The sequence below is a fragment of the Notolabrus celidotus genome, chromosome 21 (assembly GCF_009762535.1).
Source record: "Notolabrus celidotus isolate fNotCel1 chromosome 21, fNotCel1.pri, whole genome shotgun sequence".
Lineage (NCBI taxonomy): Eukaryota > Metazoa > Chordata > Actinopteri > Labriformes > Labridae > Notolabrus > Notolabrus celidotus.
Genome location: NC_048292.1, coordinates 16411888 through 16439419, shown reverse-complemented (window position 1 = coordinate 16439419; position 27532 = coordinate 16411888). Strand labels below are relative to the sequence as shown.

At 39.6% G+C, this 27532-nt stretch overlaps 2 protein-coding genes across 3 annotated transcripts in view; both read right to left on the bottom strand.

The window, feature by feature from the left end:
• Positions 1-18840, bottom strand: part of LOC117805318 (lysine-specific demethylase RSBN1L-like) — a 52958-nt gene extending 34118 nt beyond the window's left edge. Inside the window, exons 1-3 of the mRNA XM_034673999.1 lie at positions 18155-18840; positions 8467-8613; positions 17-558 (exon numbers count right to left, since the gene is read on the bottom strand). Coding sequence (XP_034529890.1) covers positions 17-558; positions 8467-8613; positions 18155-18782 — 1317 coding nt within the window. The 5' untranslated portion in view covers positions 18783-18840. The remainder of the gene's footprint in view (positions 1-16; positions 559-8466; positions 8614-18154) is intronic.
• A 4243-nt stretch (positions 18841-23083) lies between these two features.
• The window catches only part of ptpn12 (protein tyrosine phosphatase non-receptor type 12), a 75033-nt gene continuing 70584 nt past the window's right edge, over positions 23084-27532 (bottom strand). For both annotated transcript variants that reach the window (XM_034673450.1, XM_034673449.1), the window contains exon 17: positions 23084-27313. In XM_034673450.1, the coding sequence (XP_034529341.1) occupies positions 27304-27313 (10 nt within the window). In that variant the 3' untranslated portion in view covers positions 23084-27303. The remainder of the gene's footprint in view (positions 27314-27532) is intronic.

Here is a 27532-nt window from a genome sequence, read left to right as displayed (position 1 = left end):
TATATGAATCTCTTACCAGGGCTGAGTCCTCACTAAAAGACAAGGTGACAAACTCCTGGGCGAATCTCTGCATCTGTATGGCGGAGAGACAAGAGAGCTGGGAGGTGTAGGCATGGGCCACCAAGGCTCCTCCGTTAGGCTGGTTCTCTATGTGGATGTACGAGGCAAATTCCAGCCCAGCCATGCCAGGAGAGGAGCACAGCGGCTGGTGTTTCGGCTGGGAAGGTAGCAGCGTCTTTGCAAACGATGGGGGGCTTTGGAGAGAGGAGTTCATGGGACATTTGGAGGCAAGAGGAGGGGAGGAAGGCAGGAGGTGAGTTTTGTTGTTAGGTGGAGGGTAAACAGGGAGAGGGGACTTGAACGGAGACAGGGGGGAGTTGGTGGGAGGTGAGGATGGAGGAGAGTGGAGGAGCAGGCTGGCACAAACGGTCTGACTGGAGCGGTGGTACATCTTCACTCGTTTGTGCTTCTCGCCTTCTTTGTGTTTCTTTTTCTTTTTTTTCTTGACTTTTTTGATTTGCAGCTCCTCTGTGTTGATCTTGGCTTTCTCTTTTTCATCTGGACGGAAAAACAGAGACAGAGGGAAGAACGTTATTACTTCTTTTTATGGGAGAGGACATCTTTAAGGGATCAAGACGAAAATATGTGAAAAAAACATTGTTTGTGCAAACTGCATGGAGAAAGAACCATTAAAATGAGCTGTCTGATGTGTTATGGATCAACAAAACAATCTCAACTCTTTCATTCCCACGCTGAGAGAAGAAAATCTTTTACTTCACTTCATGGTGAATCATTTTACACTGATGAAAGCTCAGAATTGCTTCCAGTAAAATAATGGAAACAGAAAATCCTAATGATTAAAAAGTAATAAATATAGCGATATAGAGAAAAGAGATCTAACAGATATTTGCAGTGTTTAATATCACAGTTTTCTTTCGCTAAAACAAAAGGATACCTGATAAATTCCCTCTTTAAAAAGCAATACAAGAGGAAATAATGAGTCCTAACTATTTTAAGTAGTTGTAGACAGATGACTCATAGCTTTGCCCAGATGGTGCGCATCTCCCCGGGTGCATACATAAAATAAATTCAAGAGTCCTGAATCCAAATCCCTTGAGAGCAGCAGAGATGACTAAAACAGGAAACAAGCTTTCAAGTAGCATTTCAACCGAGCAGAGATGATACTGTACGCAATGCTAGAGCGTCTCTTTAGCGCCTGAGGCTGCACAAAGTGGAACATGCAAATTTATGCACAGGGCTACTGTACATGTTTATGTGTGTGTCTATATGTGAGTGTGTGTTAGAGAGAGAGAGAGAGAGCTTCACATCTATTTGCTAATGTGTCGCTGGCTGCTTCATTCCTGCCCAGCGGTTGTGTAAACAAGTGGGCATTTATATATGTACTCTTTATACGTGAATGTGTGCGTGTGCGTGTGCACATGTGAGTCACTTTGATAGATGTGCTGCTGCCTCAGCGTAATTCAAATATCAGCTATCATCTCATTCACACACACAAGGACCCGCATACACATCCTTTAGATGAGTTTGTACCCCACACACGTTCCGTGTCAGATAAGGGAGGAATGAAAAACAGCAAAATAGAGAGAGGAAGGGGATAGTGACATTATGTGTATGTGTGTGTGTGTGTGTGTGTGTGCGTGTGCAAGTGCATGTGTGTGTGTGTGTGTGTGTGTAGAGTGAGAGAATGGGGGGAGGGGTTAAAGAGCTTTTGGATTAGTAGCTTGGGTATTGTGCAGCAAATACCTTCATGCTGTTGCTCTCTCACACACACACACACACACACACACACTCAAACACACTAGAGCAGACTGATATAAGGACCGTGTGTGAGCTGTGATATATTTATTTGAAACTGCGCTGGTGAAGTGACAAAGACACACACAGATAAAGTGTATTATAACACTGTGTCAGACTTGTTATTTTAAATAATGACAGATAAGTTCAGAAGTTATCTTTTGAGAACAACAATAGTCTGCTTATCTAAATAAAACATACCACCCTTATTCACAGAGCAGTGAATAAATACGAACTGTTTCTGCCTGTGGTGTCACTGTACACAGACTGAATGATCGCACTGTGTTTACATGTCTTACATGAGATCGTGTGATGTGGCAACTTGTTTTCTAATCTTGAACAAGTCTCTGTGCATTTTGTTTCTATCCATCTTAAAGAAATATGGCCCCTTGAGGATAATTAAAAGTGAATGTTAAAGCTGAATGTACGTGCAGGTCTTTAATCTTTGATCTTTCTGATCAATTTAAAAGACTCCAGGAAAGACTTCATTGCAAAGCTCACAGAGAAGACGACGGGGGAAGTAAATTATGAGTCACATTTTCTGAGCAAATTCTCAAACGCAAAATTTGAAAAGACTCAAATCTTAAGTGTGTGGTGTTTTTTTATAAGTTCTGTTTTGGGTATTTTTTTTTTGCTTTTTTTAATGTTACAGCTGAAGAGAGGCAGGATATGTGGGGAGCAGAGAGTGGGATGTAGCTGGGAGATGAACCAGCAACCCCTATGGCAAGGATGATGGCCTCTATATAAAAGGCACATTCATACAGATTATCAGATCGCTAAGCTTCCCGAAACCCTGAGAGGCATTCTGATAAATAGATGGATGGATGGATGGATAGGTAAGATAAGAGCTGCAACAGACTTTAATTTTCATTGTTAATTAGTCTTCATATTCATTTGATATTTCATGTTAAAATTTTGATTTCTTTAATGTCAGAAAAAATTGAAAAAATTCACGATTTCATAAAGCATGGCATGTCATCTACAAAAATGTGAAAACCCAACATTTGAAAACTGTGTCTTTAAAGTTGGAGTTGATTTGTTTTTCAGGTTGCTTCACAAGTGATTGAAAGTCACTCCTAGTTACACACTTTATGTGTTAACTCCATAGACTGTATAAAATATTGACATAGTATCCGTGACGTCACCCATCTGTTCCTGAGAGCTGTTTTGAAGCCAATCGACGGCAGCAGCCATATTGGAAATGCGGAACTCAACCGGGCAGAGTGTGACGTAAAGAGGCGGAGCTTGAGCTTCCTAGCTAACAGCTGTGTGTTCCCATCCGGGAGTCAAGTCAGTCATGTCCTTATTTGGGCAAAAACACGTAATCTTAATATCTTCTGAACCGTCGTGATAGAAAAAAATTCACCCCCCTGTACAGTGTGTGCCGATAGAGAATTTAGCTACGTACAGCCAAGCTGTTTTTTGAACCACGCTGTAAACATGTTTATTAATGCTGCAAAGATCGTCTTTTTTTAATGGGTGTGTATGTGGTTTCCGGTGTTTCTGCAGCCAGCCTCAAGCAGATTCTTGATGAACTGCAGTTTATAACACTTCTGCATGGGCTTCATAGTTTTAGACCGGAGGTTGTCGCTTGGTTAACTCAGATGACAATTATATCAGTGTTGAATCTGATGCTATTTGGTTCTTCACAAGAACAAAAAACATTAAAAATATGATGGATGTAGTGCTGGGCGATAATTCGATAACGATAATATAATTTTTCTCAATATAGATATGACAAATGTTTGATAAAATTTCAATATAAATAATCCTGCAATTACATCTCCCAACAAATGCAAAGGGAAGGGGCACTAATGAGCCATGAGCCTTAAACGCTAGTTGCCACCCAACATTAGATAGAAGAAGAAGACAGCATTGAACAGCCAATCATGTTGCAGGGTGAGAGGTAGGCGGGGCTTAAAGACAGTCGGAGCAGAATGTAAACACAACTGAAACAAGCAACAGCAATACTGAAGAAAACGCAAAACCTACCAGATCAAAGCAGAGTATTCAGTTTGACACTGTGTGGACTCGTTAGAGATGCGTTAACTTTTACCTTAATGCACACTTTATCATGATAACATCATTTTCAATAACGCCCAGCACTACATGGATGTGGGTTCATACTAGGTTCTCCCTCTTTGCTAACACATGTGTTTAAAGTGGGCCGCTTGGCTCCACAGTCACAGTCCGTTTAAGGTTAGATTAGCACAAACACACTCACAAACCGGCTCAGTGGTAGTAAAGCAGCCTCACTGTCAGTGTAGCTGTTTGCAGCTTATTGATTTCCAATACGTTTCCTCTCGGTGCCTCTCGCTTTTCAATTGTGCACATAAACGCTCTCCTGCTGATTACTTTTCTAACTTTCCTCCTTTACTCTGTCACTATCAAACTTAACAAACTCTGATTTTAAATACTGTAGAAAAAAACTCTGCTAGAGGAACCTCCTCCTTCTCCTCTTCCTCCTCACACTGATGTTTTTCATCAGCCTCTTCTTCAATGTCAATTCACTTTCTCAGGAACTACCAAGATTGAAAGGTTGAAATACATCATCGGTCTGTAATTTTAATCCCCAGCCGGCCCGCTGGTGACGATGCAGATTATTGCTCAGTTCTCTAAATGTCAGAGTGTGGTCCGCGGCGTACCAGCACAGAGACGCTGTGAGTCTGACTGGTGCCTTGGGGACGAATCCGAGAAAAAACTGGCAGCCTAGAAAACATGTCAGTGTGTACTCATGTTGGTGCGTGTGTGTGTGTGTGAGTGTGTCTGTCTGAAAAAGGTCAAGTGCATAGAGGCAAACGGACATTACGTAACAGAGCCCAGCAAATAATTCACTCATTCATAAAGAGAACACTGTCTAGTACACACACAGAGCGTGGCTTACTGATTCACCTGCAGGCCTACAGTGGCTGCTTTTACATCTCTGTATGTCATTGTATTGTACATTTACATCCCACTGGTTGTGTTTTTTTATGGATTTAGACCTGTTTTTATGTGATTTAAGGTTTTAAAATCTCTTCTGTATCATTGATTATCCTACTTTAATGGAGTTGACTTTTTCTAATGCACAATTCATAAAAGCAATTGTTTTTTAAGTTAAGCTGTTTAAGAGTTAAGTATCCAGCATTAGTAAACAGTGAAGTCAAAATTCTTCATACAACAATATCTATATTATCAATGAATGTAAACTAGTTCAAATCTGGTTTCTGCTGGTCCTCGCACACAAGGGAGTGTCCAGAGCAAGCAGCAACCTCGCTGCAACAATTGGAGCCAATGCAGAAGTGTTAAAAACTGCAGTTCATCGAGTGTCCACTTGAGGCTGGCTGAGGAACTACCAGAAACCACATACACACAGATTCCAAAAGGCTGATCATTACAGCAGAAATAAAGTGTAGTCTGGATAGCTCATTTTTCCATCGGATCACACTGTATGGGGGGTTTTGAAGATATAAGATTACGAGTTGTCCATTATGAGAAATCCAGAGGGATGGACAAGGGCAGAACTGCCCCGTCAAGATCTGATTGGCCCTTGTGCCACCCAGAGATCTTGATCTATGATTGGCTATTTGTCCTGTCAGAGGCAGGAATTTTATTAAAATCTACTTTTTTGGGTTGTGTTGCAACATTTTCCTTTTTTTAGTACTTAAAATTGTAACTTTATGCATTTTTTTAAAGCCCTAAAAGAATTAAGAGCTGTTGTCACTCATGCAAAAAACATGTTGGGGTGCACTGATTTGAGAGAACTGGACATGCTCCTGCTCACACAGAAAGAAAAGGCTGATTCTTACTAATGCTTGGTTTCTTATTTGGTAAATTACAGTTTAGGAACGGCTCTGCATTCTGAAAGGGACATAACTTAATTCATAAATGTTATGCAAACTGTTTTGCTGATGTTACTCATCAATTTTATCAAGAATCACATTATTTTTCTCTGAGAAGAAACATATAAACAACTAATGGTGAAGACAAAAGGAGTAAGGAAACATAGGATAAAGATATTAAAGAAATATATCTGAGCACTGGGGACGATAGACAGCTACAAAGACAGAGAGAGACAGGCACACAGACTCACGGGTAGGCTGTCTTTGCACTGACTCGTCTCTCAGCTCCTCCGGTTACAATCTGAGCTACCAGATGCACCTCACTGTGCCCACACAAACACACAAACAGTGTGTCAGGCTAAATAAAATTGAAGCAAATACCCTGCCTGTGAGGAGCAGCACAATGCAAAGGTCAACCTAATACCTGGGATCAAATTCAGTACAAGAAAATCAAAACAAAAATACCAGCAAACACTGTAACACCTCAATATATTGCCTCTCTTGTGACCCATGGTATTAGCATTTTGAACACCCACTGAGGGGCTTAGCAGCTGTGTGAAGCTTGTACATTACAACATGATGATGATTTACTGAGGAGTAGCCAGTGAAAGTGGGTCAGTGCAAAATGCTGAGGTACAACAGGGCGCACTTACACAGGAGAAAGTATCATGAGTATATTGTGTAATGATCATGGTATGTTAACTCATCGAATGTAGTCCTGCTTGCTCTCTCACTGACAAACTATCCAAACTGAAGACGGGTTAACAAATAAGAATTCAAAACAAACATACTGTGATCTTTTGCACATGACAGTCAAACTGCTATCACTGTAACAGCATCATATCAGAGGCTTATAAAGCCAACTTTAATGCAGTTGTTTTAATATTGTATTTCATCTTGTTTCTAATATTGAACACACTGCAATTAAATACTCTATTTTATGATCAGAATTGTTGGATATGAGAGTACAATGGAAAACCAGTGGGAAATAAATAATAAATAAAATGTGTTTTTAGCTCATCCAAAAGGTCCCACACAGTCAGTCAATGTATATATAGTGAGTTGTTTGGAGTGAAACAGCAATCCTCATTCTTATAAATCCTCAGGTAGTGGGGACTCGAATTAGACTCTAACCACAGATCTTTCTGGGTCTGAGTCCCTGAGCTCCCTTGTCTCGTAGGTTCCTCTGGTTCACTGCTGTGGACGGCCTGCTGCTGTGGACGTGCCAGACTCCAGCTGCTACTATTACCCATCTCACCACAATCATCTCTCTCTCTCTTCATCTCCCTCTATCCCTCTATCCAACCCCAATATGGTTAAGGCAGATGGCTGTCTAACACATGTCTGGTTCTGCTCGAGGTTTCTGCCTGTTAAAAGGAAGTTTGTCCTTGCTAAATGCTGCAAAGTGATCTACTCATGCTGGGTTAAGATGAGTCCTGGCTGTGCAATGGGACTGGATCTTATCCAGTCTTGATGTTGGGTCTTTTTAAATAATATAACACAGTATGGCCTAGACTTGCTCTGTTTGTAAAGCGTCATGAGATAAAAGAATTTGTGATTTGGTGCTATATAAGTAATGATTGATTAATTGATAGAATGACTGACCATGTGATGGGAGTTTGACACGAACACTGACTCTCAGATTCGAGGTTTGGTGTCTTTACTACAACACTGCCCAGAACTACCTATTCTTGTAACATGGCTGTCTTGAACATGTGATCTTGATTGGTCAATACTATATGTCAATGGTCTGTTATTTCTCGATAGCACACTGTTTCTATGAAGAACACACCGCTGCTTAGGAAACAGCTCTGCTCAGACTCAGGATTCAAGTGTTTATCATATCTGATCTTGAGGTTTAGGGTAGGTTATTGTTTGTATATTTTTTGTGGTGTTGTTTTCTGTTGTTTGTTTATGGTATGGTTTATTGTGAGGTCAGTTAATTAGGTTATTTACTGGTCATGTGTTAGGGGCAGGGATGTTGAGTTCATTTAGGCAACCTGTTTTCTTTTGTTTGGAGGTAAAGAGAGGGGGTGAGTTGGGTCTCCGTACTTTTTGTTGACTGCTATTTATCACTTATTTTTTCACTTATTATTGCTTATTTTCTCTATTTTATTTTGCGCACTTTATCGTGATTTGATTATCCTTTTCTGTTAATAAAAGGTTAAACTTACTTTTTGTGCGTTAGTGATTTTTGCTTTAAGAGTGTCTGACACTTTACTAGGCCCAACCTCAGGCTCTCAGCAGTTTTTGGCTATTTGTAGTCGCTACAATAAGAATCTTCAGAAAGAAGTCCGGTTACTTTAGAGTGGGTTTGTTTACAGAGGGAAACAAGAAAAGAGACAGAAATAGCTGAGAAAAGGCAGAAGAGGTTAGAGACACATAAAGTGTAGGCTGCGACAAAGAAATCAACTAAATTACAGCTGGTGCATGGAGTAAACACTTAACAGAGCACAGTATGGGATGTGGCAGTGTTTCAGGACTGACAAATGGAAAAGGAAATGTGGCAGACTGACAGCGATGAGGCAGAAAAACTCAACCAGGTGTGGGGCTGTCTCATATGTTCCTGCTCACCTTGTTTACTTCCTCATTAGTGAATTATTCAGTTTATGTGAGCAAAAGCAGCTAAGTTATCATTGTAAGAGAGCAACAGAGTTAGTCTTTCTATGAAATCCTCAGGACAAACTGGATCACTGAAGAGAAACTTAAAGACATTATTGTTGGCTCTTAGAAACAGACATTGGCGTTTTAAAAACTGCTTTCCATTTCCAACATTTCATTGAGGAGGAGAAACTTCCAACCCTGCATGTGTCTGTGTGTTTGCACCAACCTTTAATGGGCTGCTTGACTTCTCCGTTCTCCCTCTTGATCTCGTTGATCACTTTGTGCTTCTTCTTCTCCCTCTCTCTGTCTTTGACCTTCTTCTTCTCCCTCTCCTCTCGCTCTCTCTCTTTCGCCTTGTCCTTATTGGAGTGCTCTGTTGGAAGCAGAGAAGAGGGTATTCAGATCTCAATTGCAGAAAAACATTAGCACGAGCGCCCAGATTAACTCAGTTGCAAACACACTCCATCTGTTCGCTTCGATTTTTTTTTTGGTCTAACCCTTTAACAAAACTCTTGCCAAGTGCCTCACCTTGGCCTTCACCCCTGACATATTTTTGGCTTTTCTTTACTGCTGCAACAAATCCTTCTCCCCACCAAACCTCTGCGCTTATCTTTCATGTGTTTTCAGCTCTGTAATTACCTTCAGTTCCTTTTCAGACTGCAGCAGTCACTCTACAACTTCTCCCATAACCTTAAAGCAGCATCTCATTGTGATATATTTCACGTTTCTGCCCTCAAACTCATCCCTGTGCCGCCGTGTTCTGCCTTCACTCGCTTCAATATTCTCCGTTTTCTGAAATCTTAAATCCTGCCTTTGCTGTCTGACTCATTTCACTTCCTTCTCCGCCTGACGGAATCATCTGAGTGTTGAGGGGATATTACACATTGAGGAATTGGAGTGCACTTGAATGTTACACTCATTGCAAATCGCTCTGAATGAGAGTTGAAAATGTAAATATCATACCATCAAACACTTCAGTTGTCGGAGTGTTTTCTGAGAAGATGAACGGCTGAAAAGGAATACCCCTCATGTCCAGCTGTGAAACGAAAACCTCACCTTTCTAAGAAAAACTTTTATTTCACCAAATCTTTTCTCCTTTGATTCTTTATTTTCTTTCAATTCCTCCTAAAGAAATAAAAGAAAAGAAGACCTTCATTTAGTTCTTCTGCTTATTCTTCTGTTTTTCCTGTCTAAAGAAGTTACTTCTTTGAACTCAGTCAGATCTGCCGTTAAAAGGAAGCTGTGTTTTCAGACTGCTCGCTCTCCTGTGGACGTGTGGAGTGGGAAAGTGGGCACAGTGGGGTTGGACTTGCTGTTTGCAGGATCAAAAGAGAAAATGCTTTGAAAGTTAAAAAAAGGCTTAAAAGGAGCAGCAGGAGAATTAGAAGCTGCATCGATACACTCTTTTTAATGATGCATTTAAATAAACACCGTGGCATTAGGAAGTTATGTTTCTGTGCTGCTTAACATGCAGGTAGTCATGCCCCTCCTATCCTGTGGTTAAATGGAGGAACGCCAAGAATGCAAACAAACCACGTCAAGAACGACTCAAAGTAGATGCTGTAAAATTACCAGACGTTGTAAAGCTGCCTGCTGGAGAAAAAACAGCATGTTTCAAAACATCAATTTAGCTCTACAGGAAGCTGCCGATAAAGGAGGGCTCACTCAGATCTGCTGCCAGATTTATAAAAACATGTCGGGCCATGCCGGAGTGTAACAATCATGGAGTTTGAATTCAGAGGCAACAGGAGATAAATTAGCCCAGTAGGCTGTTGTGCTTTTTAATCACAGCTTGAGAGAACAGACCTCCTCTTTAAGCAGCGAGGAGACCGTCATTTAGCTCAAGGGTGAGAAGTTCAGTGATTGAAATGTGTTCGTCAGGGAGGCAAAGCGCAGAGCTTGAATCGTAAATTAATCTGAAATTAATGAGATACACGTAACTGATCTTTCTTTTCATTTTTTTCCCCGTTTTGTTTTCTGACTTTCCAGCAGCGGACGGTTTGAAGGGGAAACACAGCAGGTGGTTTTCAGTGTGAGGATGATCACAAGAGAGAAATCACTTTGAAAGATGGAGGGCCAGAGGCAGCCAGTGTGTAAACTTCTACTATGAGTACACCCGTACCAACTTTACTCACACGCTTATAAGACAGGGAGTGGAATCATAAACCCAGTGGGTCAAAGGAAGGACTTTTATGATTCTCACAGCAATAATTTGGTGGACTTTTGATTTACACAATCAAGAAACAATAAGGTAAAGCTTGTGATCACTGTAAGCAAAACACAGACATCGTCAGCAATAAGCAGGGCATGTAAACGTCATATTCTGAATGGATTTCCCAAATCAAGACATTAAGCCAATATTATCTGTTTTTCTGAGTATTTTAGGATAGGTATGCAGATGGACAACATCATAGCTCCCAAAAGGCCAAGCCAAAACCTCTGAAACTCCCCCTACATGTGGCTGTAGTATAAAATAGTGGTCATGAACTCTGCCTCCTCCATTTGAACAGATGGGATATCACTCAAACTTTAAAATCAAACCACGCATCAGATAAATGTCTGCATCCGTATATTCCTTTAATTGCAGCACTAAAGCGTCTTCTAAGCAAAGAGGTTGAGATGGACCACGGAGTGAAAACAATGAAGTACTCTCTTAGAGTCTGTCAGCACACGTTTCACTGAGATCTATTCGGATCTTCTGCACTTCATCGCGACTGTACTTGATCCGCGTTATAAAGATCATTACTTGGATGTGGGAATAAAGCAGCGCTCACGAGAAATGATCCAGGCCGCGATGGATGCGGAGAACCCGTTCGGAGACAGAGAAGAGCACAGCGCAGGAAGGAGAACAGAGCGCAGAAAAAAGGAGTCATTTCTCAGAACCAGATGAGGGGCATACACCCTCGTTGTCTGATATGTTCAATGAGATCCTTGATTTTAGTGAGGTTAGTACACATTCAGAGACATAAATGCAATGGTAGGGGAGACCGGGGACAGCGGTAACATTTTTGACATTTCTGTCTATAACTTTGAGCTCTTTTAACCCTGTTTGTTCAAACTGATATACAAACTAGCTTCAAGTGTCTACTAATAAATGGCCTAGAAAATGCCTGTGCAACACAAACAGAAAATGCATGGCCTACTCCCTACTAATAATTGGCATAATCATTTCTTCATGTGTTTCGGTTTTCGGCCTCGGTTTCCTCATTTTGGTTTTCAGTTTCAGCCAAGAATTTTCATTTCGGTACCTCCCTAGTTTAAATAAATTATTTGATGAAGGTGGAATGCCATGACTGACAGCTCTGTTGAGGAGTACGGCTCCTGCAGTGCTGTCAAATTTTCAGTGTAGAGGTGCACGGCGAGAAAAACACGAGGAACACTAACATTGGGAATTACTGAATTTCCATAACCACAAGTTTCCATTGACTCAACCAAGCTCAAGGGTCTGTTTTACTCTGGACCGCAACAACCAGGGGTGAGACATCTTTGCCACTGTAGTGGTAAATCATATCTGTATATCGGTTTGCCATAGAGGTGAATGTCAAAGCAGTGGCTTCACCAGCCGACGCATACTAGAGTCGTCACGATACCAGAATTTTAAACCTCAAAATGATAACAGTAAAAATCAAACCAAATCAATTCCTGTGTTGAAACAGCAAAACTTTGTTTGTTTTTTTAGTACCACACTACAAAGAGTGCTGAAGAGAAAGTCACTGAGCACAGACCAACGTTCAGACTACTGCTGAAAGTAAAGAAAGACGTAACGCGCTTTTCCTGTCTGTCTACAACAGACAGAAATGTTACACGTGCATCTTTATGACAGGCCGCATGGACCTAACAAAATGCTTGTTTTGCTGAGAGGGCTTCATGTGTGATGAAGAGACGAGCAGAGACACACACAGTGTACAGGATGAAGCACATAAACAAGGGCTGCCAACAAACATAATATGGTACCTTTGCAGGTTTGTGAAAAGTTCTGGATTTGTAGCGGTCTATCTTTTGCTAGTGGACACTTCAGGTTAAATATATAATTATAACTCTGTTTATTTCAAAGCTTTGGTTCTTTTCAATACCATCAAACTTAAAATCACTGATGCTTTATCATATTGAAACATGTGGTATTGAAAAGTGTCAAGCTATTAAAAATGTTGATATTTTTCACGAACTATTGCTCCAAACGACGGCATTGGCACAAGATGTCACTGCTCATTGCCAGGAATATTTTGCCTTCACTTTTGTAGTATAGTAGGAGGTGGTGTCATCCATCTTTTTTACTGTACAGTCAATGTTTCTGAAAGCAGCTTTTTGCCGTTCTCTGTGTTGTAAACAAATCAATGACGCTGTGAATAAACTGTGTATTTACAGCCGCATGTAAACAGGATCATTTGCTGAATACTCATTTTTATCAGCTATGTCATTACACTGGTAGAAAATGCTCCGCTCCCCAATAAGAGTAAATCTCTAACAATTTTTACAAATTGTACAGACAGTCATTATGAGATTGCTGTAAGGCTTTCAGGACTCACACGCAACACAATATGCAGCTAAATCTTTTTTCTTGTTCTTCTGTCATCTCAGAATCAAGCAGAGACCGTGGTGTCTCCAGACTGGAAACTGTGGGATATAATCTGACAGCTTTGGGTGTTTTTTTCCCCCCTTTAAATAGGCACAAATATAAGATATATTGAAAAAAATCCAAAATTACGGATACTGCCTATCTTCACACCTCTAGTCTATCTGGTCAACAAATGTTAAGGTCTTATTTGTCGCTCCATTCACCTTTTCTGAATATTACTCTAATTAAATAAACATATGATTGGTTGACTTCATGAATAGTTTATTTTATAAGTATACAGCCAGGTTTTAATGTGTTAACAATGTAATAAAACTGGCACCCTGTCTAGGGTTTTCCCTGCCTCTCGCCAATGCATTCTGGGATATATTCCAGCCTCCTGTGACAGCATAACCTGAAAAAACTCCAACGTATTAACATTTTCTTTCTGTCTCTAAAAATACTGCATAAGACTCTCTGTGATAAAAACTGATGGCTTCAAAGACTGGACACTGTGAACTTGCCACTGTGAATATCGCAGCTCGCACTCTCTCTCATGGACACAGACGAGAAGCCCCAGACACAGTCAGAGATTCTGTCGGCATGGTGCATCTACACAGAAAACTCATTACTACATTTACAGCAGTCACAACAAGCCCATCTTCCCAATAAAACTGGTTTAAACAGCTGGTTTAATGGTCAGGCTGACATTTTGAACAATGCATGACAAGCCACAGGCCAATATGAAACAGGCAGTAGCAGTAGTTTTGCATTCTCATTCATCTTCAGTGGGTGTAAAAATTTTATGAGCAGGGTCATCTTCATAAGGATACATTAGGTTTTAAAAATAGTATGAAATTGAATTTAAATATAGTGGTGTCAGGTGTCAAGTGAAACAACAGTCTCTTTGACACTAAATCAGTGTACTATACCACAATGACTCCTTGTCTTCAGAGTCGTGTCCCTCATTTTAAAACACAATGTAACCCGGAGTCACGACCTCCAGCCTCCAGACAGCAGCAAACCCACCTCTAATAATGTTACTGTGATGACGTGACACTGTTTGATCCCAGCAGGAAAAGTGTCCGTGAAGGTCAGAAAGCACAATCAGATTCAGAGCCCAGGTCCTGTGGCTGGCAGGCTCACTATGTCTGGCTCAAGGACACTTTACAGCATCGGACCAAAACTCTGGTCTGGACGAAACCAAAAAATACTGAGGCAGGCTGCAACTCAACACTTTGTAGAAAAATGTGGTTCAGACCTTTTTCTTTCTTTTCAGTGTCAGACTGAGACTTACTCTACCAAGACTCGGGCATGGTGATTAGTTCTTTACAGAATGTGCAAACCAGATTGGAGCTTCTATAATAAATTGTGTAATCCAGCTATAATCTATACTGTACATAAACCTTCTACAGCGAATATTTGAAGATACTCAAAATAAATATCCCACTAGAGACGATACAGCAACTAAGAGGTTTAGTGTAGTGCTGAAAAGTACCTCAGTGGGACTATTGAAGGGATATTATCTGAGACTAATGGCGGCATTTCAGTTCTTCTAGTGAGAACCAGAGATGTAAACCTCAACAGGAGCATCAACTGTTATATAAAATGCAGAAAGTGTCCAAATGATCTTATACATGAATAATAAAACCTCACCAACTGACTATTTCCATCGTTCATTAAATTATGGTAGTCTTAAGGCTGATTTATACTTCTGCGTCTCCCCTACGCAGCAGGGGCTGACGCGGACATGAGCCCCACATACTTGTGCGTCGGTGTGTCTGTGTCGCGCAGCATTCTCCGCCGAAACGCCTGAGGGCAGTGTGGTCTCTCTGATAGCCGGTCGCCTGCTTCCGGTCCCACTACGATCTCTGTTTACTTTTCCACATCGATTCAGAGCGTGTTATGTTAATCTACAGCTGATACATGTTGCTGTTTATCATACAGACATGATTACATGAAGAATAGAGAGGAGGAGATGAAATACACGGCCGATGTGTGGCCGATGTCCGGGATCCTGGAAGTGTTGTAAATGCGGGAAAGACAAAGCCGTCGAGCGGACCAATCACAGGGCTTGCGGTCCGCGTCGGCTCTATGGGGAGTTACATTTTGGAGGAGGTGCACGTCAGCTACGTGCGTAGGCCTCGGCGTAGGTACAGGAGCTACGCAGACCCCTGGCGTAGGGTACGCCGTTGATTCAACGCAGAAGTATAAATCAGCCTTTAGTGATGTCACCCAATAGTTTCTGGGAGCCCAACAACAGATACTGCTGACTCCAACTAAGTTACAGCATATAAACCATATATGTAGGGCTGGGCGATAATTCGATAACGATAATTATCGTGATATAATTATTCTCAATATAAATATAACAAATAAAAATTTGATATAAATCAACCTAAGACTAAAAACTAACTCCAGATACAAGCTAACAAACCGTCTTCCACTTTCACTCAGGACCTAAATCTGCCTGAAATAATGATTTCATATTTATCTTGATAATTATCGATCGACTCATATTAAATATTTTATCGTGACAACATAATTTCAATATCGCCCATCTCTATATGCATAGGCAAATACATTTTTTAGCTAGTCCAATATTCACTTAATTTTAAAACCTGTGTGTGTTCCTTAATCTCTATGAAGCATAAAGTCACGTCTGACACTGTTTGTCTACGACACTGTGTGTGTCACTGATAGCGTGTTGGGGACACAGGCCAACAACACGTCTTGTCCTGGTGTTCTCACTGAGGCTGTTCAGAGCGTGTCATGACCTCTTAAACTACCCGACTGGAAAAGGGTGACATCATGCTTACACACTTGAATATGTCCACTCGGTATCCCTGCTTGTTTCAAAACACACACACACACACACACACACACTGTTGTACATATCACATCAGTAAACACAAACGCACACAGGCAGGGATTTTGAGACACTGCTCTGGTGTGACAGAGCTTAACCCCCCGCAGAATTAAACAAGACATTAGAAATAAAACGCCAAACAAGATCTGCTACAGAGACAGAAAAAATATTTGTTACCTGACCAGCAAGTGAGTCATCTAATATTTAGCCCCCATGGAGTCACGCAATTAATACAGTTTATAGTTAAACATCTGAGATCACATTGGTATTATTTTTTGTGGCCCTATTTATATTTTATGTACTTAATGGGAAAAACAAACATACAGGGCTTTTAATGTTATAACATAGTAAATACATTTATACTTCAACATTTAGCTAAAACATAAATTAATAAAGCCATTATATATTATTTGATCCTTTTGTATATTTAGATGTTCTCTAATTAAGTTCATCTAAAAATGATGTTTTATCTAGTTATAGTATAGTACTGTTTTTTTTTTAAGATTAGTAGTTCAAATAGGGGTAGTGATGGCAGGGTTGTCACATTAAGACACCTGATACATCAATAATGATAATATCACACTAATTGACAAATTGTAAGACAATGAAACAATCATATATCACAATATTGGATTGTGCAAAATGCCTCTAAAGGTAAAGTGTAGAATACATTTTTTTTAGCTAGTCCAATATTCACTTAAGCGCCACCATGAAGCGTCATAAAGTAATAACACGGTGACTCAAATTTGAAGAGACATCTGTTTAGAGTGCTGGATGTTCAAAATTAAAGTGAAGTATTGTGTGCCAGCTTTAGGATAATTGTATCACAAAAGCCATGTGAACGACACATCACAATATTAACATTTTGTCCAACCCCTAATTCTAATGTTGTCATAGCGATAATTATCGTGGTATAATTTTTCTCAATATAAATAAAACAAATGTTGGCTAAAAATTTGATATAAATCAACCTATGACTAAAAACTAAATCCAGATACAAGCTAACAAACCGTCTTCCACTTTCACTCAGGATCTAAATCTGCCTGAAATAATGATTTCAGATTTATCTTGATAATTATCGATCAACTGATATTAAATATTTTATCATGATAACAAAATTTCAATATCACCCAGCTCTACATATGTGAAATAGTGTGCTCTTCATTACACCAATAAATAGAGTGGAATAATTACAACATTATGGTCGTGTTATTATCAATTACATGTTTCCATTATTTCTCCATGGGGACTAAATATTATTATTTCCTGTGTTGAGTTTTAACATCTTATTTTACCTCCAGTGTTTCCTCAATGAGATATCACGAGAGTGTTTCCTCAGTTCGTTCAGCAACTTATTTTTTATTTTATTTCTATTGTTTTTATTACTATTGTTGAATATATTGTGTTCTTAACCATAGGATTGTGGGGTGGTTTGGGGGTGGGATCTTTTTCTTAAGTTATTCTATTTTAGGTTGTTTTTATGTCCAGCACTTTGTGTTACAATGCCATTGTATGAAAAGTGCTTTATAAATAAAGTCTGATTGATTGATTATTTCTGTTTTTCTGCTTGAGTGAAATATTAACATGTATGAAACATACAACACAATATATTGAAGTGTATTTACTTCAGCCTAATAATGTAGCTTTAAGTGCTGAAACGTGCCAGTAGAAGGGTTGGGGGAATAAAAACACCATGTTCTGCATGTACAACTGTAGAACATGGAGTAACAACAAGCTGTGAAGCTCCGTGTAGACTGCTTCCCATATAGCCGGAGGTTACAGAGGGGGGCGTGGTGCTCTACCAAAACAACACTTACCCTATAATGGCGGGCGGCTGTCATATTGTTGACAGCAGCGTGTACTTTAATGCAGAAAATTCAATACAAATACACACAATTAGACACAATTACTAATGTTACAGAATAACTAACAATTGTCCATATCCGTCACGCGGACACGACAGAGATTGTGTCCGTATGTAACATTTTAATTCGACTTAACTGCAGTAATGTTGCAAAATAGAGAGTTAATAGTTTGTAAATACGATGTAACTATGTTTCAATTCTGCAGCTGGTTACAATGTAACAAGCAGGTCGAGGGTTCATGAGCGGGTGAATAAGCGACTGAAGCTGGCAGCCATGACCCCGAGAAACATCCATTAAACTACCCTTTATACCCATTCAACTCGGTGTTTTAACTCTTTTATAACATCATATCTTAAACAGAAGTCACCCTGGAGTGGTGTTCATATTAATAAGAAGATTTAAACCCTCCTTTAAGCAGAGAATACTCCGAAAACAGGACTGTCCAGACAAATTAGGAGGCAGTCAGCTGCACACTCCGGGCCACATGTTCACATCCCTGGTGGCTGAATCTACTCTGAGCCAAGCAGCTCAAATAAAAGGACACAGTCGCCTGTAATACATGCATCCACAACTTTATTTATTCTCTTTCATTTAAAATTCACATAATCATAAAGATATGATGGCCTACCTTTAGGTGGTAACATGACCTCCCCATTCTTCACTGCAGGAGTGTTGTTAAATCTGCTGATCTCGTTGTTGTTGTTGTTACTAATGTTATTCCCGTGTCCGGAGGTCACCAACACTTTATGTTTCTTTTTCTCCTCTCCTCCTCCTCCTTTCTCCCTCTCTTTCTCCCGCTGTTTATCTTTACTGGGTTTCTTGGGTTTGGAGGAGGAAGGCGCTTTATGGAGGAAGAAATCGCTCTGTTTGAAGACTTTGTGGGTGTTAGTCGGTGGTTGGGATCCACCGGTAGCAGGCACCGGAGGGGTCTTAACCAGGCTCCACGGATCCGGGCTGCTGCCATAACTCAGCTGCTTCGTGGACTGCTGCTGGAGTTTCTCTTTGCCTCCCACTCCTCCGTCCCTGCTGAGTTTCTTGGGTTTCACGCTCCTCTCCTCGACTCGGACCTTCTTGGGCGGCGGCGGGTTGATATCCCGGGAAGACTGCGACCGGTTGTCAGGGGCTCCCTTCGCCTCGGTCGGCTTGACGAGGTGGCTTTTGACGGGGGCGACCGCCGGAGCTACCGCAGTAAAAGCAGCAGCAGCAGCAGCAGCAGCAGCTCCGGAGAGGTGGACGGAGCCCTGCGAGTCAGCCATCTTGAGGCTTCTCTCTCTATTTACTCTCTTTCCCCAACGGCCGCCGCTGCTGTTTTTTTACACGACGTGCAGGCAGGCGGGGGGCGGGGCTTAGGCTTGACTGACAGGTAGAGAGGGAAAAACTAGAGGCGGGGCTTAGCAGGAGCATGTTTACTGTAGATTGTGTGGCTGACGTAATTGGTTCAAAGTTATTGATCCATCACTTATTATAGATTGTTTTCATGATAAATTAATATGTCGATTAACTATATTATTATATCAAAAAATCTTTTACTGTATATATTTTTTATACAGATAGATTAAAAACAAACAATGTTTCTTATTTTATTTAACCTTTATTCAACCAGGTAAGTCATTAAGAACACATTCTTATTTACAGTGACGACCTGGCAAAAGGCACAGCCTTTTGAGGGGTAAAGGGTCAGGGATAACAGTAATGGGTGTTTTTAAAAGTAAACTTAATAATTAACTTTTTAATTTGGAGTAATTTATTTTTAGCCCTGGACTGCATTATTATTTTAATTGTTATTTTAATCATTATTACTTGCATCATTGCTTTAACATTTATTTATCTTATTTAATGATGTATTTATCAATTTATTTCATGTATTCATCTGATCTTGTTACCGCTACCTTGTTTTTAACTTTTCTTTCCACTACAACCTATTTTATTAATTTTACTGTATTGATTTTATATTATTTTAAAGTTTTTTATTTATAATCATGCCTTTTATAATTTTACCATTGCTGTTGTTTTCTGTTTCTCTGTTATTCTGTGAAGCACTTTGGGCTGAATGTTTTTATGTATGAAAGGTGCTATATAAATAAAGTTGAGTTGAGTTGAGTCACTGACAGAAACAAACACAAACAAACTTCAAAGACAAGTTAAACATGACATGAAAATATGACACACTACTCCAGGTCATATGGTGATTCCTCTAAAAATTGCATGATATAACCAACTGACCAAAACTCAAACACCCAAATAAGGCTCATATGTAATCATTTTAAACATGAAAATTAAAGCTAAATAGAGATCACTTAAAATGTGCTTTCTTTTTCATTAACAATCAATAATTATATAACTTGTGTTCAATTTCAGTCATCCCATGATAAGAAATGTTTAGTCTTAGGTTTGAGAATGTTTATCAAATAATACTAGTTTTCTATGAATGCCTGCATTCTAATTGGATTCTAATTTGCATAACTACCAAATTACGGATAATGTATAGTGATACATTTTCCTTACATAATAGAAAACCTAGGGCCAAAAGATAAGTAAGAATTGAGAATATGCAGATGAATTGATAGTCAAAAAATAGCAGCAGCTCTAGTTTCTTTAAGCCAATTTCTACATTTTTCTTGGCCATGGAAATTTTCAAATAAAGCCTCTCACTCCAGTTTGATTTGTCTTCATTAACTTGAGCTAAGGCCTGAAATGATCTTGGTGAGAGGTGGTGTACAGGGTTGATTTCACATGACTATTAATCCTCTGGTGCATTTTCATCTATAGTGTCCAATCTAAAGGGAAACCTAATTGTTAAACCTTCTTGGCCTTTCTTCTTGTGCCTTACAGATCATGTTGAGAGAAGTGTGTGTGTGTTTTTCTTGAGATTGAAATGGTCTCATCAAAGGGATAAACTTGCTCTCTTTCATCTCGTCTTCATAACCAGTTGATGACACTCACGGACCACATCATTACAGATTGTCGTGAATCCTCAGGCGCCTGTTTTTCACTTTGATTTATTGAGATGAAAACATTCTCTTCACGCTGTCTGATTGGCAGAGCTCTCAGTAAGCGGCCTGTCAGTGTGAAACGGTAGAGTGTGAATACTAAACATGATTAGCGAGCTGTAACATTACAACTTACCGTATACAATGTGACAAGATTATTGTGTGTAATCTGATGTCTGGGTGTTGAGAAGAACACCAAAAAGTAAGTGAGTGTGTGCTAAGGTGTAATACACCTAAAAATAATCCTGTGAGATACATTATACTGTTTATTTTGGGCTTTTGAACAGAGCTGACACAGTTTGAATGTTTTCAGATGGCAGCCTGCTGCTTCTGCTCACATACACTCAACACTGATTGGCTATATTTATAAGCCATTACATAACATGTTAAACTGCTCGATGGGAAAACTGAGGTGACCCAGTTAAGAGAAGAAACCTGGTTTAATTCATACAACACAGAGAGAGGGAGAGCGTGAGGAACAGTGTATATCCATGTGCTGGTACAGTGAGTGTAAGCGTAGTGCACTGTGGGAAACACTGCATTGATTATCAGGTGTGCATGTCAGATAAAAGAAAGGTAGAAACTGTGCCGGGGGGAGAAGCCTGAATGTTCTTCATCCTACCATATGGTGCATTAAATGTATCTTAAGGAATAGTTTGTAAGAAGTGTTCAAATAAATTGTCATGAAACAGTTTGTGCGTTCTTTTACTTTCTTCCACAGTGAAACATGTTGGAAAATAGTTTTATGGCAGAAACGTTTCCTGTTGTACCCTAAATTTATTGTGGGTTAAAGTAATGGTCATGAGGGGTGTATACAAGGGAAAATGTATAGTAAGCTGGTTGTAAAGCGAATTAATACCTGACCATGTTGAATACTTGATTCTGATTGGTCAAGGTCCCATAAAACAGATTTATTCTCAACAATAAAAGTGACACTGGAGACAAAAAAGAGTCTTAATTTACAAGACCCCCCATCTCCAGGTCCTGCTTACCCTGTCAGTATTCTCATTTGCACAACCACCTGTTCACTATATTTTATCCCCTACTTGGAACCCCAAGTGTTTTGCTAATTACACAGCTATTTGCTGAAGATGTTAATCATTGATTACCCAATATTGATTTTGGAAATGGTTTTATTTAAAATGTCAATTTTCAATGAAAGCAGTCTGTTACACTCAGTGTTTGAGAAGCATCCATAGAATCGGTTAGTTCTGTAGCCCTCTACAATGAGCTAACTTAGCTGCTAATTCTCTAATTCTCAACTGATTATCCAGACTTCTTCTGGCAGATTAATCCTCTGAAAATCCTCCGGAGTCTGTGAGTGGAGTGCTATCCTTAGCAGCAGTGTAGTCTTCATAGCAATGATGTGCTATTGAAAAATAACAGACTGCTGTTTTGTAGTACCAACCAATCAGTCAGGTATTTAACACAGCTGTGTAATTAGGTATGGTCACCAAATTTTGACTCCTTATTTGTCTCTATTCTCAGATGTCAGGTAATTTAATTATTTGTACTTGTTGTAATACATATTATGGGAAGTAGTTTGCTCTATGATCATGGGTTAAATTTATAGAGATGGTGTGCAGAGTTTTTAGAGGGGCAGGTTTTAAGTCAAGATCTCAAACACCAAATGTTACCACTTTGCTGACTTTTTCAGTGTCTTAATTTATCATAAAATTCAAAGCACTGTAAAGCTTTGGATATCAAAGATTATGTTAATGTAATAGTATATTTTGAGATTTAAAAAAATGTAATTTATCTACCAATGTGGAGAGTAAAATGAAAGTTTGGTATCATCTAAAATACACCAAAAATAAAAGTTTTTGTATTTGTTTATTTTTAAATAAACTCTCCTCTAGCTGCTTTCAGATAATAAGAGTATATCAGACAGTGTGACCAGTGTTGTATGTAAATACAATGCAGTTTAAATTTGCAGTGTCTCAGTAAATCAGGCGTTAAAATCCTGTTTCTGTAACAGGTGCATTCTCACCAATGAAGAGACTGACTAAAGGCAGGCTGAACCTCCTCTGCAGTAACGGTTAAACATAAAATAATGCAGGGTAATGTAGTGTATAATTAATCTTAAATGAGCTTTGGCTACAAGTGAGCAGGAGCAAATAATCACAGTATGTCCTCCCACCCACTGTGACTCTATGTGTGAAAAGTGAATACAAATGTGCAACCCTCAAGGTCTCTGCGAAAGACGCTGTTTGTACCACCTGCTGTGATTAATTAATCGCAGTATTGGTATGTGTGTGCGCGTACATTCGTCTCGGCAGATTCTCCAGGTGTGAGCGAGGATCTCCTGCTGTGACTTTCCCCTACACACACACATACATATACACACAGAAACACAGTGACTGACATGATTAGATTATGTGAGCATTATGAGCCAATAGGAGACAGAATTAGATTAGGTCTTTGATTTGTCTGTAGATACAATGCAGAGTAATTGATTACCTACTTACCTGCTCTTTATTGTGAAAAGTTGTTCTCATGAACACGCTTAGTAACACAGAACTTGCACATATGCTGTAAAATGTCCCTAATAAAAACAAAGAGGCTTGTTTTACTTAATGTTCAATTTTACTGATTGATTTCTGCAACATACAAACATTTTGGGTGTGTGTGTGTCTATTTGTGTATGTGCGTGAAGAGTGGGTACAGGGTTGGTGGTGATGGTGTATGTGTATGTGGGGGTGTTGAAAGAGAGTCCCACAGGAGGCAATGAGCAAGCAGCAGCGAATCACATCGCTCACGCTCAAGCCGTTAATTATGATTGGACAGAGGGGGAGGAAAGGAAAGAGAGGGGAAGTGGGCGGGCTCTCACTTAAAGGCACAGGTGGGCTCTTGTCTGAGATTGAGGCTAGTGTGCATGGCTAACATGTGCTAAATGAAGAGAAAGTAAGGGAGGAAGTTTAAAAGCTGTGTTTTAGTCAGGTTCCATGGTGGGTTTCCGAATTTGATCCAACGTTCAGTTAGAGATGTTGGACTGAAGAGAACTGACGTGTTGAAGATGACAGCCTTTTAAAAATTAGAAGGGCAGAAACGAGGGAGGGAGGGGGTTGAAAGAGAGAAAACAGCAGGGGATGGTACCAAAGATGGGGCAGAGGAGAGAAATATTGAGATGCTCCGTGTCTTGAGCAGGAGATCTATCTCTGCTGCATGTTTTACATTTCACGAGCAAAAGAAAAATCCAAAGGTGTAAAAAAGAAAAAAAAAAGCTTGGAGAATAAAAAGGAAAAGTGGAGAAAGCTTGAGAGACGAGAGTAAAAGAGGAGATTTTGGTGGGTGGCAGTGGACTTGTGACGCAACAAACAACCGCGTATACAAAAATAACTTTTAAAATACCATTTACAAAAAAAACAACCATTATTATTATTATCATCATTAATATTATTATTACAATCTTATTCAGGAGCCCACTGTAGCTATCTGGAAGGGGCAACGCTTTTCCTCTGCCAACCAATTTAAAACAAAACAAACAAAAAGAAAAAAATCAATCTTTATCATATAACTCAAACATAAAAATAAAAATAACCCTGAAATATTTGCCAGGAGCAAAAAAAAAAAGGGCAGCGGAATAATTTACAGTTTGAAGGGAAATATGGTGTAAGGGAGGAATCATCATATCATCATCATATCATCATGCACTGACTTTCTTACATCTTCTGTTAATAAGAATATTTACGAGATAACAAAAAATCTGAAAATATTATATACCTAAACTGCCCTGTACAGTTCTTTATCTTATAAAACAATGCATATACTGTATAGTTATGGTAGCAAATGAAGGAGGAGTTAGCAAAGAGCGCTAAAAATCAGGAGAAAACAGTAGTCCTGGGTCCCTGGCTGCTGCTGTCTTATTCAGTCTTTGTTTCACAAACAGAAGCAGCTACAGTATCAGTTTGAGTTCAGCCGTCAGATGAGGAACCATGCAAGTCCTCTTAGTAGAGACCTTTGTTTGTTTGTTTTATAGGGAAAACAGGCTTTATATTACTCTGTCAAGTCTTGTAAGAGTTTCAGAAGATGTGTAACATTCCTACTGCAAAAAACTGAGGTTTTATTGTGAGTAAACTGGCAGCACATATAAAGAACAAGACTGGCATGGTTGTTCATCTCAGGGCCTCGCCAGCAGGGGAGGAAAAAAGAACGGAAAAGTAACACAAAACAAAGACAGGACAGTGCAGAAGGAAAATAACTGAGTCCCAAGTTAAGACTTAGAGAGAGGACAAAAACACACAGACACACACAAAGAAAAGAGGCCAAATAAAGGAGGACTGTCATTGGCTGTCTAAGGCAGGCTCATGGTCCCAGCAGTGAGGGCCAGAGTCACAGAGAGGAGGAGTTTGGTCATTGCTGAGGTTTTCTTTCAGTTCATTTTCACTCTGTTTTGACTGGAATTAAAAGAATAATTAGACACAGCTGTGGGAATTATGCTGTAAATATCATAAGTCATACTTTTGCTTTCTTTTTTGCCAATTCTAACTCAAATCTTAACATTTTCTCTATCTGGTCGATCAACTAGAATAACAGCTTTAAAATTATAAATCTGTTTGTGTATTAGTTTAATCAGCGTAATCAATAAAACACCATTACCACATTCAATCACCTCCTACTGAACTCCTTCATTTCAAGCTCCAGCATCATTACATCTAGCTTTGCCTTCTCACAGTCAAAAGGTCAACACTATCTTTCACATCCACTGCTGCAGAAATACACTGAATACTTTGAATGTTTTTTAAACCTAGACTTGTTTTTTTTTTTTTTTTTTGCCTAAAATGAGATTAGAAGATTGATACCACTCTCATGTCTGTATGTTACATTTTGTTAGCATAGCTTAGCATGAAGATAACCATGCTAACCAGTGCAAAAAAAGTGAAGCTTGTGCTATGTCACAAGAGATGATAGGAAAAACTGTTCTTAAAGCTCCTGTGAGGAAAGTTTAATTTGCATTGATTTTGGCACCCCTTGTGGTGGACATGCCATGCTGTAGATTTTGTCCCGTTTATGTGTGAGTATTGCTTTTATCAAAAAATCTCATCAAGCTTTATTTAAACAATAAAATGTGTCATTTATAAGAGGTTGTTTTGGTAGTGCACAGTTAACCTGTCACTATGCCAGCTACCCTGCAGCAGCAATTTTAAGACACCATGATAAGTGTTTAGAAAAGATCAAGCTTGCCGCTTATGGCCTTGTTTACTTTAATAGGTCATAAACATGCGTCAGTATTCATTTAAGTCTGTTTCATCAGTACGCAAAAACTACTCACAGGACCTTTAAAGATTCAGCTTGGTGTAAACACTGGGAAAAGGTGAACAGCTAGTCTAGATATTGTCATTCTCATTTGTATAAATAGTGCAAAAAGTGTAATAATATAAATTTTTCAGGGTTTATGAGCAAAACTGTTTTAAAGAAGTCACTGCAACCAGTCCAGCATACAACCCAAGTTATACTAAAGCATGTGTGTTTCAAGTGAATGAGATATAACACCTTTGTTCATGAGCTTTAAAAGTTCTGGTGGGTGGAATTTAAGCATTAAGACTCTGTCCAGTGTTTATACCAAGCTAAGCTAAGCTAAGCTGCTTCTGGCTCTTGGCCCTTATTTACCGTACAGACATGAGAAGGAAATTACTCCCACAAGTGACTAAGCCAGTTTCCCAAAATGTCAAATAATTCCACAAATATCCACAGAGCAGCACTCTCACTGACCACCACAATGACCAAACTGCATACATCTACGACTCTGGTAAACAGGGAGGCCAGTATGGAAATACAAAGCACTCGAGCTAACATTACTGCAGCGAACACAGGAATAAACCTCAATGCATGTAAGAAACAAGTACAGGTTGATAACAGTCAGCTCGAGTGCATCCGTTTCTACACTGATCCTTTGTAATGTAGCACCAGCACACAGAAAGAAGAAGAAGAGAGAGAGACAGACAGAGAGATAGAGAGAGAGAAAGAGAGAGCACCCTGGCAACCCGTACATACCCAACAGAAAAGGTTGCATCATGGGTAACAGATTATCTAGGTTCGCTTTGAAGATTGTTGTTCATTCAGTAGGAGGAAGCGAGACAGCTTCGGGGAGTTCAGTTAAACCTCAGGAATCAGCTTCCCGCAGTAGCTTGTCCGATTAAAGATCATTCCTGATTGAAAAAAAAAACCTTTTCTCATTTGGTATGACAGAAAACTGACTACCTGTTGTTTCAAGGTGAACACATATTAGTGTACACCTGCACCTCTCTTCCTTCAGCCTCAAAATGATCAAATATTCATGATGTGTCAACAGCTCAGAGAAAAAAAACAAGATTATTCTACTTGCAAGCCACCAAAAAACAGCTGAAATAAACAGGAATTATCCTTTAACCAATGACAGGACTGATCCCAGGTCAGTTTCTAGAAAATCAAAACCTCTAACATCAGCAAACTCGAGCAGGAAAACATGGGTCTTGTTCTAAAATGGACAAGCCACTTGACTGGAAACTGTTCGTCTGCTTTGCACTGTGGCACTTTGAAGGAACGACAGAGGAGGAGGAGGAGGAGGAGGTGGAAGAGGAGGAGAAGGTATTGGCACAGAGTTACACAGAAGGGACTTCTATGTAAAATTGTGCATTCTGTCTTTCTAGCATCTATGACGTTTTTTTGTTTTGGACCAGCCAGGTGAGATCAGTATAGTCCATCTCCTGACGAAGGAGCACGCTTGTTGGTGAACGGCGCAGATGGACCGTTCCATCATGTCCACTCCAAGGGGGGTTCTCGGGGTCCTTTGGGCTGAATGCAGCGGTTACCGAACCCTGAGGGAACAGGGACAAGAATTTCTTAGACGGGTTTGTTTTGCATTAAGATGAATAAAAACAGATACAACAAAAAAAGTCTTCCCTAAGGAAAAAAAAACACTGCCTGGTCTGGGAACCATCAAACACTTTCTGCACATGCAGCTCCAAAGCAGCAAAAATAAATAAAAACGATGACATAAATAGAAAGCACATTAGTCAGCAAAGTTTTCTGCGCAG